General features: G+C 48.1%; 1 protein-coding gene across 2 annotated transcripts in view; it reads left to right on the top strand.

The window, feature by feature from the left end:
• Positions 1–14021, top strand: part of LOC119977849 (transmembrane protein 272-like) — a 40303-nt gene that overhangs the window by 13608 nt on the left and 12674 nt on the right. Inside the window, exons 2-3 of one of the 2 annotated variants that reach the window (XM_038819096.1) lie at positions 7270–7337; positions 11949–12037. In XM_038819096.1, coding sequence (XP_038675024.1) covers positions 11980–12037 — 58 coding nt within the window. In that variant the 5' untranslated portion in view covers positions 7270–7337; positions 11949–11979. The remainder of the gene's footprint in view (positions 1–7269; positions 7338–11948; positions 12038–14021) is intronic. The other variant, XM_038819097.1, reaches the window with a different exon arrangement.

Below are 14021 nucleotides of genomic sequence, written 5' to 3'. Positions count from 1 at the left end.
CGCAAGAAACTGCAGAGTGTGATGAACTCAGCCCAGCATATCACATAAGGTTGCCACCCCCACATTGATTCTGTCTACACCTCCTGCTGCCTCAGGAAAGCTGACAGCATTATCAGAGACCCCTTCCATCCAGGCTTTTCCTTCTTCCAGACCGATCCATCAGGCAGAAGATACAGATGTCTGAAGACCTGCACATCCAGACATAGGAACGGCTTCTTCCCCACAGCTACTAGACTCCTCAACGATTCTCCCTTGGACTGATCTGTTCCCTGCAAGAACACTATTCATGACGCCCTATGCTGCTCTTGCTCCTGATTGTTTGGCCTCTTGTTCCACACTGCAGCCAATTACTGTTTGTCAATATACCATTTGTCAATGTACTCTGTTGATTATTCTTTTTGTCTACTATGTACGTACCGTGTGCATCCCCTTGGTGCAAAAAAATACTTCACTGTACTTCGGTACGTGTGACAAGGCATGGGATTCAGGGCGATTTAGCAGTTTGGATCAGAAATTGGCTAGCTGGAAGAAGACAAAGGGTGGTGGTTGATGGGAAATGTTCAGACTGGAGTCGAGTTACTAGTGGTGTACCACAAGGATCTGTTTTGGGGCCACTGCTGTTTGTCATTTTTATAAATGACCTGGAGGAGGGCGTAGAAGCATGGGTGAGTAAATTTGCAGATGACACTAAAGTCGGTGGAGTTGTGGACAGTGCGGAAGGATGTTACAAGTTACAGAGGGACATAGATAAGCTGCAGTGCTGGGATGAGAGGTGGCAAATGGAGTTTAATGCAGAAAAGTGTGAGGTGATTCATTTTGGAAGGAATAACAGGAAGATAGAGTACTGGGCTAATGGTAAGATTCTTGGTAGTGTGGATGAGCAGAGAGATCTCGGTGTCCATGCACATAGATCCCTGAAAGTTGCCACCCAGGTTGAGACGGTTGTTAAGAAGGCGTACGGTGTGTTAGCTTTTATTGGTAGAGGGATTGAGTTTCGGAGCCATGAGGTCATGTTGCAGCTGTACAAAACTCTGGTGCAGCTGCATTTGGAGTATTGCGTGCAGTTCTGGTCACTGCATTATAGGAAGATGTGGAAGCATTGGAAAGGGTACAGAGGAGATTTACCAGAATGTTGCCCGGTATGGAGGGAAGATCTTATGAGGGAAGGCTGAGGGACTTGAGGCTGTTTTTGTTAGAGAGAAGAAGTTAAGATGTGACTTAATTGAGGCATACAAGATGATCAGAGGATTAGATAGGGTGGACAGTGAGAGCTTTTTTCCTCGGATGGTGATGTCTGGCACGAGGGGACATAGCTATAAATTGAGGGGAGATAGACATAGGACAGATGACAGGGGTAGGTTCTTTATTCAGAAAGTAGTAAGGGCGTGGAATGCCCTGCCTGCAACAGTAGTGGACTCGCCAACACTAAGGGCATTCAAATGGTCATTGGATAGGCATATGGACGATAAGGGAATAGTGTAGATGGGATTTAGAGTGGTTTCACAGGTCGGCGCAACATCGAGGGCCGAAAGGCCTGTACTGCGCTGTAATGTTCTATGTTCTATGTAATAAATCAAATAAATAAATAAAGCAAGGAAGCACAGAGATATGGAGGTAGAGGGACTTAAGGAGAGAATTGTAGAGCTTAGGGCTTAGATGACTGAAGCTAAAGATGTTAATGGTGGAGGGAAGATGCGAGAGCCTGGCAGATGTTTGAGAGGCAGAGTTCTGGAAGGGTTGTGGAGGACTGGAGAAGATAACAGAGGCAAAGGGTTTGAACGCAATGGTGAGGTGGGGTGTGGGAGTTAAAAATATATCTGAGGTGTTTATGAACTGGGATGCTATAAAGTTCAGAAAGCACGGCAGTGATGGCTTTGGTGCAAGTTAGGATGCAGGCAGTAGAATTTTGGATGAATTGCAGTTTATGGAGCGTGGAAGATGGAAGCTCGTCGGGAGAGCATTGAGCTGGTTGAGTCTGGAGATGACTGAGTCATGCATGAGGGTTTCAACAGCAGAAAGGTTTGGGTGGGGAAAATATTGCCGGGTACAAGTAAGTGCTCCTGACGAGGAAAAGGGGCGAATGCTCCAAACAAAATCAAATAGCATGCTGAGTTTGCAAATCGCTGGTTTAGTCTTAGACAGGGGCTGGCAGAGAGATGTAACTATTGGCATCGAGATGGAGTTTGTTGACAATTGGCTTCCGTTTTTGCAATATTTAATTGGACGGAATTGTGGCTCATTGAGGGCTAATGTGAACAAACAAAATGGCAGCACAAAGGAGGTGATGTCAATGTTAACTATAATACATGTGGATGTTCACATCATGGGCTGGATTCCCCGATTCGCAGACTAAGTGCTGCCGCCGGTGTGGGATCAGTGGCGTTTTACGACAGAAAAAAAACGGCGGAATAGCTGGACCGATCCTCCGTCCAGTGGGGGGGGGGGGGGGTGGGGGGGGGCTAGCTGCCGCGCAGCGTAAAGTCCCCAGCTTTACCTGCGGATGCGGCCAGAGAATAATTGCCGGGTCTGAGGCTGTCTGTATGGCATGCTCCATACTCCCCAAGCACGCCGTTTATGAAGGTGCGGAGCATTGCAAAAGAGGCGGCAGCCCTGATTTTGGCGCAAATGGGGATTCTCTGGCTGATCGCCGAACGCGGGTTTGGGGGGTCGGTGACTGGAGAATCCCGCCCCATGAAATCGGATGATGTTGATAAGGCCAGCAAGAAGATGAGAAATAGGATGGGGCACTCTATCTGGGAGACTGTAAGGGAGTGTTAGACTTAATCATTTAGCCTGGCTTATGCAGCTAAATACTTGCTTGAGATCCAAAACTGCTATAACTAAAATGAAACAATTTTGTTTAGATCGGGCTTGGTGCCTGGCCACTTAATTCCAGTCACAAAGCCAGTAACAATTAAATTTCATGCCCTGACCTAGATTGATACAAATTATTTTGATTTAATTGGAATTATTATTGTCACATGTATTAGTATACAAAGTATTGTTTCTTGCATGCTGTACAAACAATGCATACCGTACATAGGGAAGGAAGGAGAGACTGCTGAATATAATGTTACAGTTATAGCAAGATGTAGAGAAAAGATCAACTTAATATGAGGTAGGTCCATTCAAAAGTCTGATGGCAGCAGGGAAGAAGCTGTTCTTGAGTCGGTTGGTACGTGACCTCAAACTTTGGTATCTTTTTCCTGATGGAAGAAGGTGGAAGAGAGTATACCTGGGGTGTGTGGGGTCCTTAATTATGCGGCTGCCTTTCCGAGGCAGCGGAAATTACAGATAGAGTCACCAGATGGGAGGCTGGTTTGCATGATGGATTGGGCTACATTCAAAGATGAACAAATCAAGTTAATTAGTTAGTTAGGACTGTTGAATTATGTTGTCTATATTGACAATTTATTGGTCTACAGTAGTGGTTCCCAGTCTTTAACACCCCGTGAAGCTCTTTCATGAAAATGAAACAAATCATCGCTTCTCGGCTTATTGACTAAGATGAGCGTGAGGTCAGGTGTAGTGCCTGGATCTGGTATGTCTCCCTTGTGGGGATCATAAATTGGATTCAATTTGAATTGGTTTTTTGAGCAGGCAAGGAGCTGGATTAGGGGTTTGCCCCTGTCCACACTCTTGAGCTCTGGCTTTGTAACGCTGATAAAGGAATACATTTTTTTTTAAACAAAAATGAAACAAATCAGTAATTACGTTTCTGCTTATGGATGGGGAGAGGAGAAGTTAGTGCTGTTTAAATTAACCCCCCCCTTCGTATCTGTGACACTTTATTATACACATCCTCCCTCCCTGCTCCTGTCACCCCTTTAACCCTTCACTTATCAATTCACCAAACAATGATGGAAAGTTTCTAGCAAAACAATGGGCGCGATTCTCCGCACTCACGACGGGGCCGAGAATAGCGGGCGGCGCAAATTTTTACGGCGACGCTGGTCCGACGCCCTCCCGCTATTCCCCCCCCCCTCCCCCCACGCCCGCCCCCCGACACGAATCGCTGCTCGCCGTTTTTTTACGGCAAGCAGCGATTCTCCCCTGGCCGATGGGCCGATTTCCAAGGCCTTTACGGCCGTTTTTACGAATTTGAATACACCTGCTATACCAGTTCGTGAAAACGGCCGCAAAGTGCCGTTCTGCACAACCATGCCACCGATTGGCATGGCCGCACCACGGCCGTGCCAAGGGTGGCATGGGCCCGCGATCGGTGCCCACCGATTGCGGGCAGCGGGTACTTACCCCGCGCACTCTTTGTTACTCCGCCGCCCCGCTGGATCAGTCCGCGGGGCGGCTGAGGGGCATTACATAAGAACATAAGAACATAAGAACATAAGAACTAGGAGCAGGAGTAGGCCATCTGGCCCCTCGAGCCTGCTCCGCCATTCAATTAGATCATGGCTGATCTTTTGTGGACTCAGCTCCACTTTCCGGCCCGAACACCATAACCCTTAATCCCTTTATTCTTCAAAAAACTATCTATCTTTACCTTAAAAACATGTAATGAAGGAGCCTCAACTGCTTCACTGGGCAAGGAATTCCATAGATTCACAACCCTTTGGGTGAAGAAGTTCCTCCTAAACTCAGTCCTAAATCTACTTCCCCTTATTTTGAGGCTATGTCCCCTAGTTCTGCTGTCACCCGCCAGTGGAAACAACCTGCCCGCATCTATCCTATCTATTCCCTTCATAATTTTAAATGTTTCTATAAGATCCCCCCTCATCCTTCTAAATTCCAACGAGTACAGTCCCAGTCTACTCAATGAATTACGGACCGCGCATGCGCGGGTCTGACGCATATGCGCGGATGACGTCATCCGCGCATGCGCGGGTTGGAGTCGTCCAATCCGCGCATGCGCGGCTGACGTCATCATATGCGTCAGCCGTCGCTAACTTTGGCGCGCGTGCTTAGCGAAATTCGTTAAGCCCTTGATGCCGTAGTTCACGGGGCCGCGATGCTAGCCCCGACCGGGGAGCTGAATCGGGTCCCGGGCGGGGGCGCGGAGGCTGCCGTGAAACACGGCCGTTTTCATGGCAGCCTTCACGACTCTCCGCATTTGCGGAGAATCGTGCCCAATAACTCCCACTGTTGGCATCTAATTACAAATGTCATCCAAATATATATGCAGCATGGGTCCTTAATATTAACAGCAGCAATGATATAAGGCAGTGTTAATTTGTGTAAACCCTCTAGATGATCCCACCACAACTATTAAACAAACCAGAGAATACAAATTTTACTTCAACAACATCATGAAATATTATTAATTTGAGTGGAAAATATCCCATTAGTTATTTATAATACTGTGCAGTTGATAACATTGGTTTTGATGACTACCTCAGCCCTCATTAAAATGCCCTGCACGTTGCAGTATCTGTACAGTATTTAATTTTGTGGATATAAACCTTAAAAGTGACCCCCCTCCAACTTCCACTCCTCCACCTCCGCACACACCTCCACCACCATAACAGCCACACACCCCAACCCCTCGCCTCAATCCACACACCTCCACCCCTCACTCCATCTCCCTCGCCATCCCCCATTTAGAACAGATCCTTAATCAAGGACGCTCTCAGTTGTCCCCTCTGACTTTTGGGCACTTTGTGGCTTTTTTGGCGGGCTTTTCAAAATCAGAACCACAAAGCTGCTTGCAGGTCACAAGCAGCAGCTCAAGTAAGCTGAAAAAAACAATGTTTTTAAAAATCGGAATGATCAAGCTGATGGTTCTGATTTTTTTTTTAAAGTCTTTCTGGTCTGGTTTCTCAGTCTGGCTGCCATTACAACTGTTCTAGACACCTGGTCAGCTCTGAACAATAGATAAGAGACTAAACCAGAATTGCAACATTGTAAAGTTTTAAAACATTGCGGAAAGATCAATTTGTTCCAGGAGTGATAATATACGAAATCGGTCTTGGTTATTTTATAAACAAACTTTATTAAAACAAAAGAAAAGAAAGCAATATTTAAACTTTTAACTTCAACTCTAACAATAGCAGATCACATGTAGTTTCTTAACCTGAACACAATAGTTCCCATTAAACAGCACTTTAGAGAACATGCAGCTCTAATTCCACTTACACAAACAGGCAAAGACAATACTTGCATTTACAAAACAATTTCTCTTCTGTTAGCGACATACGTTCTGAACCCTTTTCCAAAGCCTGCCTTGGTGGCAACTTTCATGACCTACTCGGTCAATTTCTAAAGCCTTCTCTTCTGTAACTGTTCAGAACAGCATTCTCTAAGCTCCGTCTAGCCCCTCAAATAAAGGTCCTCTGATGGGGTTTGAACCCATCAGAGTTCTGGTGGCTGTTTGATTGCCCACTCCTGTCTATACAATAGAACACAGCCATGCTATTGATATGCAACCAACCTCCCATTAATGGACAAAGAGGCCACCAAACTCTGTAATGGGCTAATAGCTGATCAGACAGGAGTGTCCCGAAGAACAATGAATATGGGTCACCCTGTATGTTTCCACTAACGAGTTTAAGTCTGACCGGGACAATGTAACTCGGCCAGGTTTGGGCGTATCCCTCTGATTCTGTTCTAGCAGCCTTTTTTCCTCAGTCTGTTTAACTCCTAAACTGCCTGCTGCACTGGGGTCTCAGTTCTGAATCCAATTTCCTAATATCTCCCTCACGTAACACAACACTGAGCCCAAACCCCAGCACCTGGTGATGTGTTAGGCAGGTTGGTTCGACGTTGACTGCAACTGGATGCAGGGAAGCTAGAAACAAACGTCTGACACAGGATATGATCCAACACTGTTTTATTTAACTTGTGGACTGCTGTACATGTTCAGCTGTGGGTTGACACTCTACTAATCCAACTGATGACCTCTTACTGGCTTGACCAGACTTACTAGCTACCGCATGGTAATAGTGCTCACTAACATGTGCACTCTGACTGTCTCAGTAGCTGGGTCCTGAGAGAGGGAGAGTCTTAATGCCCTGTGGGCTTTATAGTGGTGGTGTCCTGTCTGGTGATTGGCTGTTCTGTGTTGTGTGTTCATTGATCATCCTGTGTGTCAGTCACTGCCTGTCTGCATCTCATTATATATATGAGTGGCTATTATGGCACCTGGGTCCTGGTGTTTGCCGCCATCTGCACCCCCACCATGAGCCCTGATCAAAGGCAGTCCATTCTTCTCACCTAACCTTCAGGATTTTAGACAAGTGGTTGGAAAGCGATGGGGAACACAGAAAACAGTAAAATTAAAATGCAGGTACTAACCTGTGAGCTCTACTTCCACAGGCACAAACTCCAAAGCAGAAGAGACAGCACACCACCGACGACTCTCCAGCTCCAGCTCCTGTCACGAGGTGCGAGATGAGGCGTTATTCAGGATAACAGCAATCACTAGCTAAGCAGCCTGTCAATCTGGATGCTTTACATTCCTGATTAGCTGCTTTGGACATTGACCATACTGAGTGACAAGCTACTACTCAAACCTATAGTTGAGATTAATTCTGGTGGGCAAACACTTCTGCGCCCGTCATTACAGGATTTTTCCCTTGAACCTCCTGAAACATTTTGCGAATCCCAGTTTGGGAACCATTAGTCTGCAGCGATTCTTAGGCAGACCATGTGGAAAACTCTGGGGAAATATTTCACAAATTAGAAAAAACTGACTTATTAAAAAATATATTTTTATTCTCCTTTTTCACATTTTTTTCCAAATTTACACCCACCAACAAACAATGAACAGTAACAAATACATTGTCAATCCCCTTATCAATAACAACAATCCCATCTTCCCATCAAACCCCCCAAACAACAGCCCACATGTTAACATAAGCAAAAAACAAGAAGGCTTTGGGAAACACCCATTGTCACCATTAACACATTCAGTTCGTTCCCCCAACCCCCATCAACTCTCCCAATCCCCCACCCCTAATGTTTGATGTAATCCAATTCTTGAAAGTGCATAATGAATAACAGCCATGAATTGTGGAACCCCACCATCCTTCCTCTCAGTTCAAACTTAACCTTCTCATGAGTTAAGAATTCCAACAGGTCCCCTCGCCACGCCAGGGCACAGGGCAGGGAGGTTGATCTCCATCTCAACAGGATGCGCCTTCGGGCGATCAATGAGGCGAAGGCTACAACATCTGCCTCCGCACCCATTTCCAACCCCACAAAAAACTGACTTAGTGATAGAATCAGAATCAGAGAAATACACAGTGCAGAAGAGGCCCTTCAGCCTGTCGAGTCTGCACCAACAAATGAAAAACACCTGACCTAAATATCTAATCCCACTTGCCAGAACTTGGCCCATAGTCTTGAATGGTGCGATGTGCCAAGTTCTCATTCAGGTACTTCTTAAAGTATGTGAGGCAACCCACCTCTACACCATCCCACGCAGTGCACTTCAGACCGTCACCACCCTCTGGGTAAAAATGTTCCTACCTCACATTCCCCCCCACCCCAAACCTCCTGCCCCTCACCTGGAACTTGTGTCCCCTTGTGACTAACTCTTCAACTAAAGGGAACAGCTGCTCCCTATTCACCCGGTCCATGTCCCTCAAAATCTTGTACACCTCGATCAGGTCACCCCTCAGTCATCTCTGCTCCAACGAAAACAACCCAAGCCTATCCAACCTCTCTTCGTAACATAAATGTTCCATCCCAGGCAACATCCTGCTCCAGTACAATCACTCCTTCCTATAATGTGGCGACCAGAATTGCATATTAAAAATATAAATTTCGTGAAAGTGAATTTGCCAAGGCCAGGGTCACTTATTTAGGACAGCCTGTGGGGCAAAGTCGAATGTTGCCTAGAGAAGCTAAATTTCAAGGGGTTATGGACTTTCTTGACCCTAAAACCAAACGTGGATTGTTGCAGTTCCTCAATATGTGTATTTTACAGGAAGTTTATTCAGAATTTCAGCACAGCAGCTGCTCTGTGAACAAAGTTAAGTATGGCTGGACATTGTCTTGTGAAAAATGAAATGAAAATCGCTTATTGTCACGAGTAGACTTCAATGAAGTTACTGTGAAAAGCCCCTAGTCGCCACATTCCGGCGTCTGTCCGGGGAGGCTGGTACGGGAATCGAACCGTGCTGCTGGCCTGCTTGGTCTGCTTTAAAAGCCAGCGATTTAGCCTTGTGAGCTAAACCAGCCCCTTGTCAGACTACCCTCAACAGATTCAAGACTGACTTTATAAATAAGCCTGTGTTAACTGCTCCAGATTTCAACAAATTATTCAAGGTAGCAGTTGATGTCAGTGATGTGGATACCAGAGCCATGTTGTTACCAGATGATGATACTAACATAGAGTGCCCAGTCAGTTATTTCTCTAGAAAACTTAATCCTTGTCAACAAAAATAGCCCATAATAAAGTCATTGGCCGCTTCTAGGGTTTCAAAGTAGTATTCCTGGCCCTCGTAAGTCACCCATAGTTCTGCTGGGGAGAGCACCCCAAGCCTGATCTGCCGTCGATACAGCACCACCTTGGCCCCATTGAATCTTGCACGCGTTTTGCCAGTTCAGCTCCAATGTCCTGATATATTCGGACATTGTTCCCCTCGCTTTTGCAGTTCTGCTTCTCACTGGTCCAATGCAGGGTTTTCTCTTTTTCCACAAACTTGTGGAGTCATACGACCACCGCCCTTGGCGGCTCCCCAGCTCTTGGCTTCTGCCTCAGAGACTGTGTGTTCTATTCACCTCTGGGGCCTTGTGCAGCACCCCCTACGCCACCAACTCGCCACCATCCTCGAGACATACATCATGGCACTCGTGCCTTCCACTCCTTCCAGCAGACCGACGATGCACAGGTCTGCCTTCTCATCCTATTTTTTTGCTCTTCCTCCTTTGCTCTCAGCGTCTTGCAAAGGTCTCCTAAGAGCCCCATCCCTGCCTCCAATGCCACCACTCAATCGCTGTGGTACGACATCACCCTTTCTATCTCTTGGACCTGTAACCCCTATACTTCCAAATACTTTTCAACCCTTCCTATCGAGCCCTTCAGGGGTGCCACAGCCCTTTCGATGGCCTTCGATCTGTCCTCCTGCATCTCTTTTTCCTTTGTTGACAGAACTCCTCCCTGATGAAAGCCTGCTCCATCTGGGGCCTTCGAGCTTGCACTGTCCCTTCCCCCCTCCGCCATCTTTCCAATAGCTGCTGTGTCACAGGTCTCTTCCAACTCCTTGGCCAGGTCTTTCACCTTCTTCTGCCAGGTTCTGGTAATCAGCTGACATGCCAGACACGGGGGTGGGGACACTTCTCCGACCTTCAGCTACACTTTTCCGTTGAAGTTTTTCCCATTTTCGGGTAAAAAAGAGCTCTTTTCTGTGCCTTCAAGCAGGAGTTACCCTGTGTGCGACCACTCACACCATGGCCGCCAACGAAAGTCGTAGCCAATCGTTGAAAAGGAAGCATTAAGCCTTAGTTTTGATTCTTTAACTGCTTGGAATATATATTTCCAGAAACTGTGATCTACATGGACTATTATCCATGGGCAGCACGGTAGCTCAGCGGTTAGCACAGTTGCTCCAGGGCCCGAGGTTCGATTCCCGACTTGGGTCACTGTCTGTGTGGAGTTTGCAGTTTCTCCCCTTGCCTGCGTGGGTTTCCTCCGGGTGCTTCGGTTTCCTCCGATTGGCCATGCTAAATTGCCCTTAGTATCCGAAAAGGTGAGGTGGGGTTTCAGGGATGGGGACAGGGTGGATTTGTTGTCTTAAGTGGGGTGCTCTTTCCAAGGGCCGATGCAGACTTGATGGGCCGAATGGCCTCCTGCACTGTAAATTCTATGATTCTACGATTCACTAGTTTTTCAAAGTAGTATTCCTGACCCTCGTAAGTCACCCATAGTTATGCTGGGGAGAGCACCCCAAGCCTGATCACCATTGATACAGCACCACCTTGGCCCCATTGAATCCTGCACGCGTTACGGGGATGGGGACAGGGTGGATTTGTGGGCTTAAGTGGGGTGCTCTTTCCAAGGGCCGATGCAGACCTGATGGGCCGAATGGCCTCCTTCTGCACTGTAAATTCTATGATTCACTAGTTTTTCTGGAGTTTTTGGAGAAATTCTAGACCAGATTCTCCTCTTCTGTTGTTGGAGTGTGATGCTGCAAACACTTGCTTTAAAAGTTTTTCATGTTGCAGGGAGGGATAACATAATTGGGTTCACTTTATCCAGAGTGTGAGTATTCATTTAAGCAACTCATATCTCTTTTTAAAAAATTGTTATTTTGTTATTTATCCAGCTCAGCATAAACTAATGATGGAGGTCGGAATTTTCCTGCCATTGGGATTCCCTTTTTCTGCAGGCAGGGTACCCCGGCCAACAGGTTTCCCGGTGGCATGGAGTGGATTGAATGGAAAATCCCGTTGACATGGGGCGGGAAGAGAATCCCACCACCAATGAAAGGCCAGAGAATTCCGGCCATAAATTCTGGAGTAAGAATGGTAGAATAGTAGAATGGGCAGCGTGGTAGCATTGTGGATAGCACAATCGCTTCACAGCTCCAGGGTCCCAGGTTCGATTCCGGCTTGGGTCACTGTCTGTGTGGAGTCTGCACATCCTCCCCGTGTGTGTGTGAGTTTCCTCCGGGTGCTCCGGTTTCCTCCCACAGTACAAAGATGTGCAGGTTATGTGGATTGGCCATGATAAATTTCCCTTAGTGTCCAAAATTGCCGTTAGTGTTGGGTGGGGTTACTGGGTTATGGGGATAGGGTGGAGGTGTTGACCTTGGATAGGGCGCTCTTTCCTAGAGCCGGTGCAGACCTGATGGGCCGAATGGCCTCCTTCTGCACTGTAAATTCTATGATAGTGCAAAAACCTTACACCCAACACATACTGATCCAGATGCAGGGGTGCGACCATTTATTTAAAATTCTTCAGCTGTGGTTTTAATTTAAATTTGCTAACTGCAAGATTTAAAATCCCTATGAGGCGAACAACAATTCTTTATATTGTTTTGTTTCAGAGATACCCTAGACCAGAGAAAGGGGAGAAAAATGTCTGCTGGTGTGGAAAAGGCTTGCCATCGATGTATTTCAAAAATTGCCAGCAATGGTAAGTAACATGTGGAGCTTGAATCTCCGTGGGGGAGACTATGGGCGGGATTCTCCGTTACCCGACTCTAAAACTCGGGAACAGCGATCGGGCAGAGAATGGCTCCCGGTGCCAAAATCATGGAAGACACCGGTTTGACACCGGGTTATGATGCTCCACCCCCTCCAAATCGGCATCATCGAGATGCGCGCAGTCATTTGAATATCATTAATGGGCCCCTCCGCAATGCTCCGCCTCCGATGGTGCAGGCCACATGTGGTCTCAGCGGTCATGGGCCTGCGGACAGATAGAGGGGGCGTGCGGGCAGTGTCCAGCACCTACATACTCCGCCGAGAGCCGAGCAGTTGCCCTTGGACTTGTGCCAGGGCTGGGGTAGTGGGGGGGTGGTGGCCAGGAAGTGAGCTGTGGGGTTGGGGTGGCCCGGCATGCGGTCCAGCACAACCAACGCCATCTTTTACGGCGTGATCGGTGCGTATGTTGGGGGTGTAGGCGTACGTACGGCTGCAGGTTGTCAGCCTTGCTCATGTCCAGCATGGACCCAGCGATTCTCCTGCATGTTGTACGGGTGTTTCACGCGCCACCGGTGATAGCCCCTCACCGGCAGCGGAATCGGTGTGGATGTGGTACCGACGTTTCTGCCACGGATCCTCCATTGGCGTCAGCACTTAGACGCAGGAACGGAGGATCTAGCTCTATATTCTCCCACTGGAAGTGAATCATGTGAAATTCATGCTTCCACTAGGAGTGCCGTGCAGTAAAAATTTGGTGATGCAAATGTGCCAGCACCCTGCCTACGTGAAACGCAAGTGATTCCTGGACCTGTTGGCGTCTGATTCGCTGGGGCCAGGATTCGTGTTAAAGTGCCTGACAAGCTGGAGCTTCTTATCAGCGCTCCACTCACCATAGACGGTCATTCCAGCCAAGAAGATGGTTGCACAGAAACCTGCCCCCCCCCCCCCCCCCGATTCGAGGAGTCTGAGATTTACTGAATGCTGGATGCCATTGAGGAGTGTGGGGCAGAGACTCAGGCCCGCCCTACTCAACAGTGCCTGGGAGGAGGTGGCAAAGGCTGTCAGTGCTGACAGCATCACCAGGAACACTGGCACGCAATGCCGAAAGAAAATGAATGACCTCATTAGGAAAGCTTGGGTGAGTCACTACCTCTGTGCCACTGGCATCACTCCCATTCCTCACTCCTCACATCAGCCCCCCCAATCCCAGAGAGGCCAAAACACCCCACCTGCTCGTATCTCTCTTACAACCCACTCTCCACCAAACCCCAACACATGTATTGCCCTTTTTGGACAGAAGCTTTGCACACGCATGCCACCAGCTACAGACCCCCCATAGAACTCGCCATCCAGCATCTCACGAACCCCTTTCTGTGTCCCCAAGATGGGATGGGGAATCGCATTCAGGTCCGGACTCCTCTGCGGAGACCACCCTGCAACACCCCTGGGGGGCTGAGGAGAGGACAGTAGCTGCGATGGAGCTCGGTAGGCGGCAAACGAGTGAGAGCCCAATGCAATGCAGATGCATGTGAGTCACTCCTCTCCCCAGACCAGTCCTTCCCAAGGTCTCACCCCACATCTTTTGCTTGCAGGCTCATCATCAGTCAACGCAGGGCTGTCCTAGGATGCTGCCTCCATCCACTTCCTCAGAACAGCACCACTGCAAGGAAGACACTTACGATTTGACACTGCTGCCACTGCTGCCACCTGCACTATCTACCATCACAGAGACTGTCACCTCAGTCTCCTGGGTCACCCTCTGGTGAACACCACACAATGCTGCAGCACATCAAGTGGAGAAAGGGACTCCCGAGGGTGTGGACGTTCGGAGGTCTGCCCCCACCTAAGGAAAAGCTGTCATCCAGGCAGGTGTCGCGCTTCTGAAAAGTGTGATCCCATCACTGGTGCAGATGCAGACACATAGCTAGAATCTATAGGAGGGGGTATCAGCGACTTTCCGGTCTCTGCAGGTA

Source organism: Scyliorhinus canicula, chromosome 14 (genome assembly GCF_902713615.1).
Source record: "Scyliorhinus canicula chromosome 14, sScyCan1.1, whole genome shotgun sequence".
Taxonomy (NCBI): Eukaryota; Metazoa; Chordata; class Chondrichthyes; order Carcharhiniformes; family Scyliorhinidae; genus Scyliorhinus; species Scyliorhinus canicula.
The sequence above is the reverse complement of the archived record's forward strand: the minus strand, read 5'-3'. Positions and strand labels throughout refer to the sequence as shown.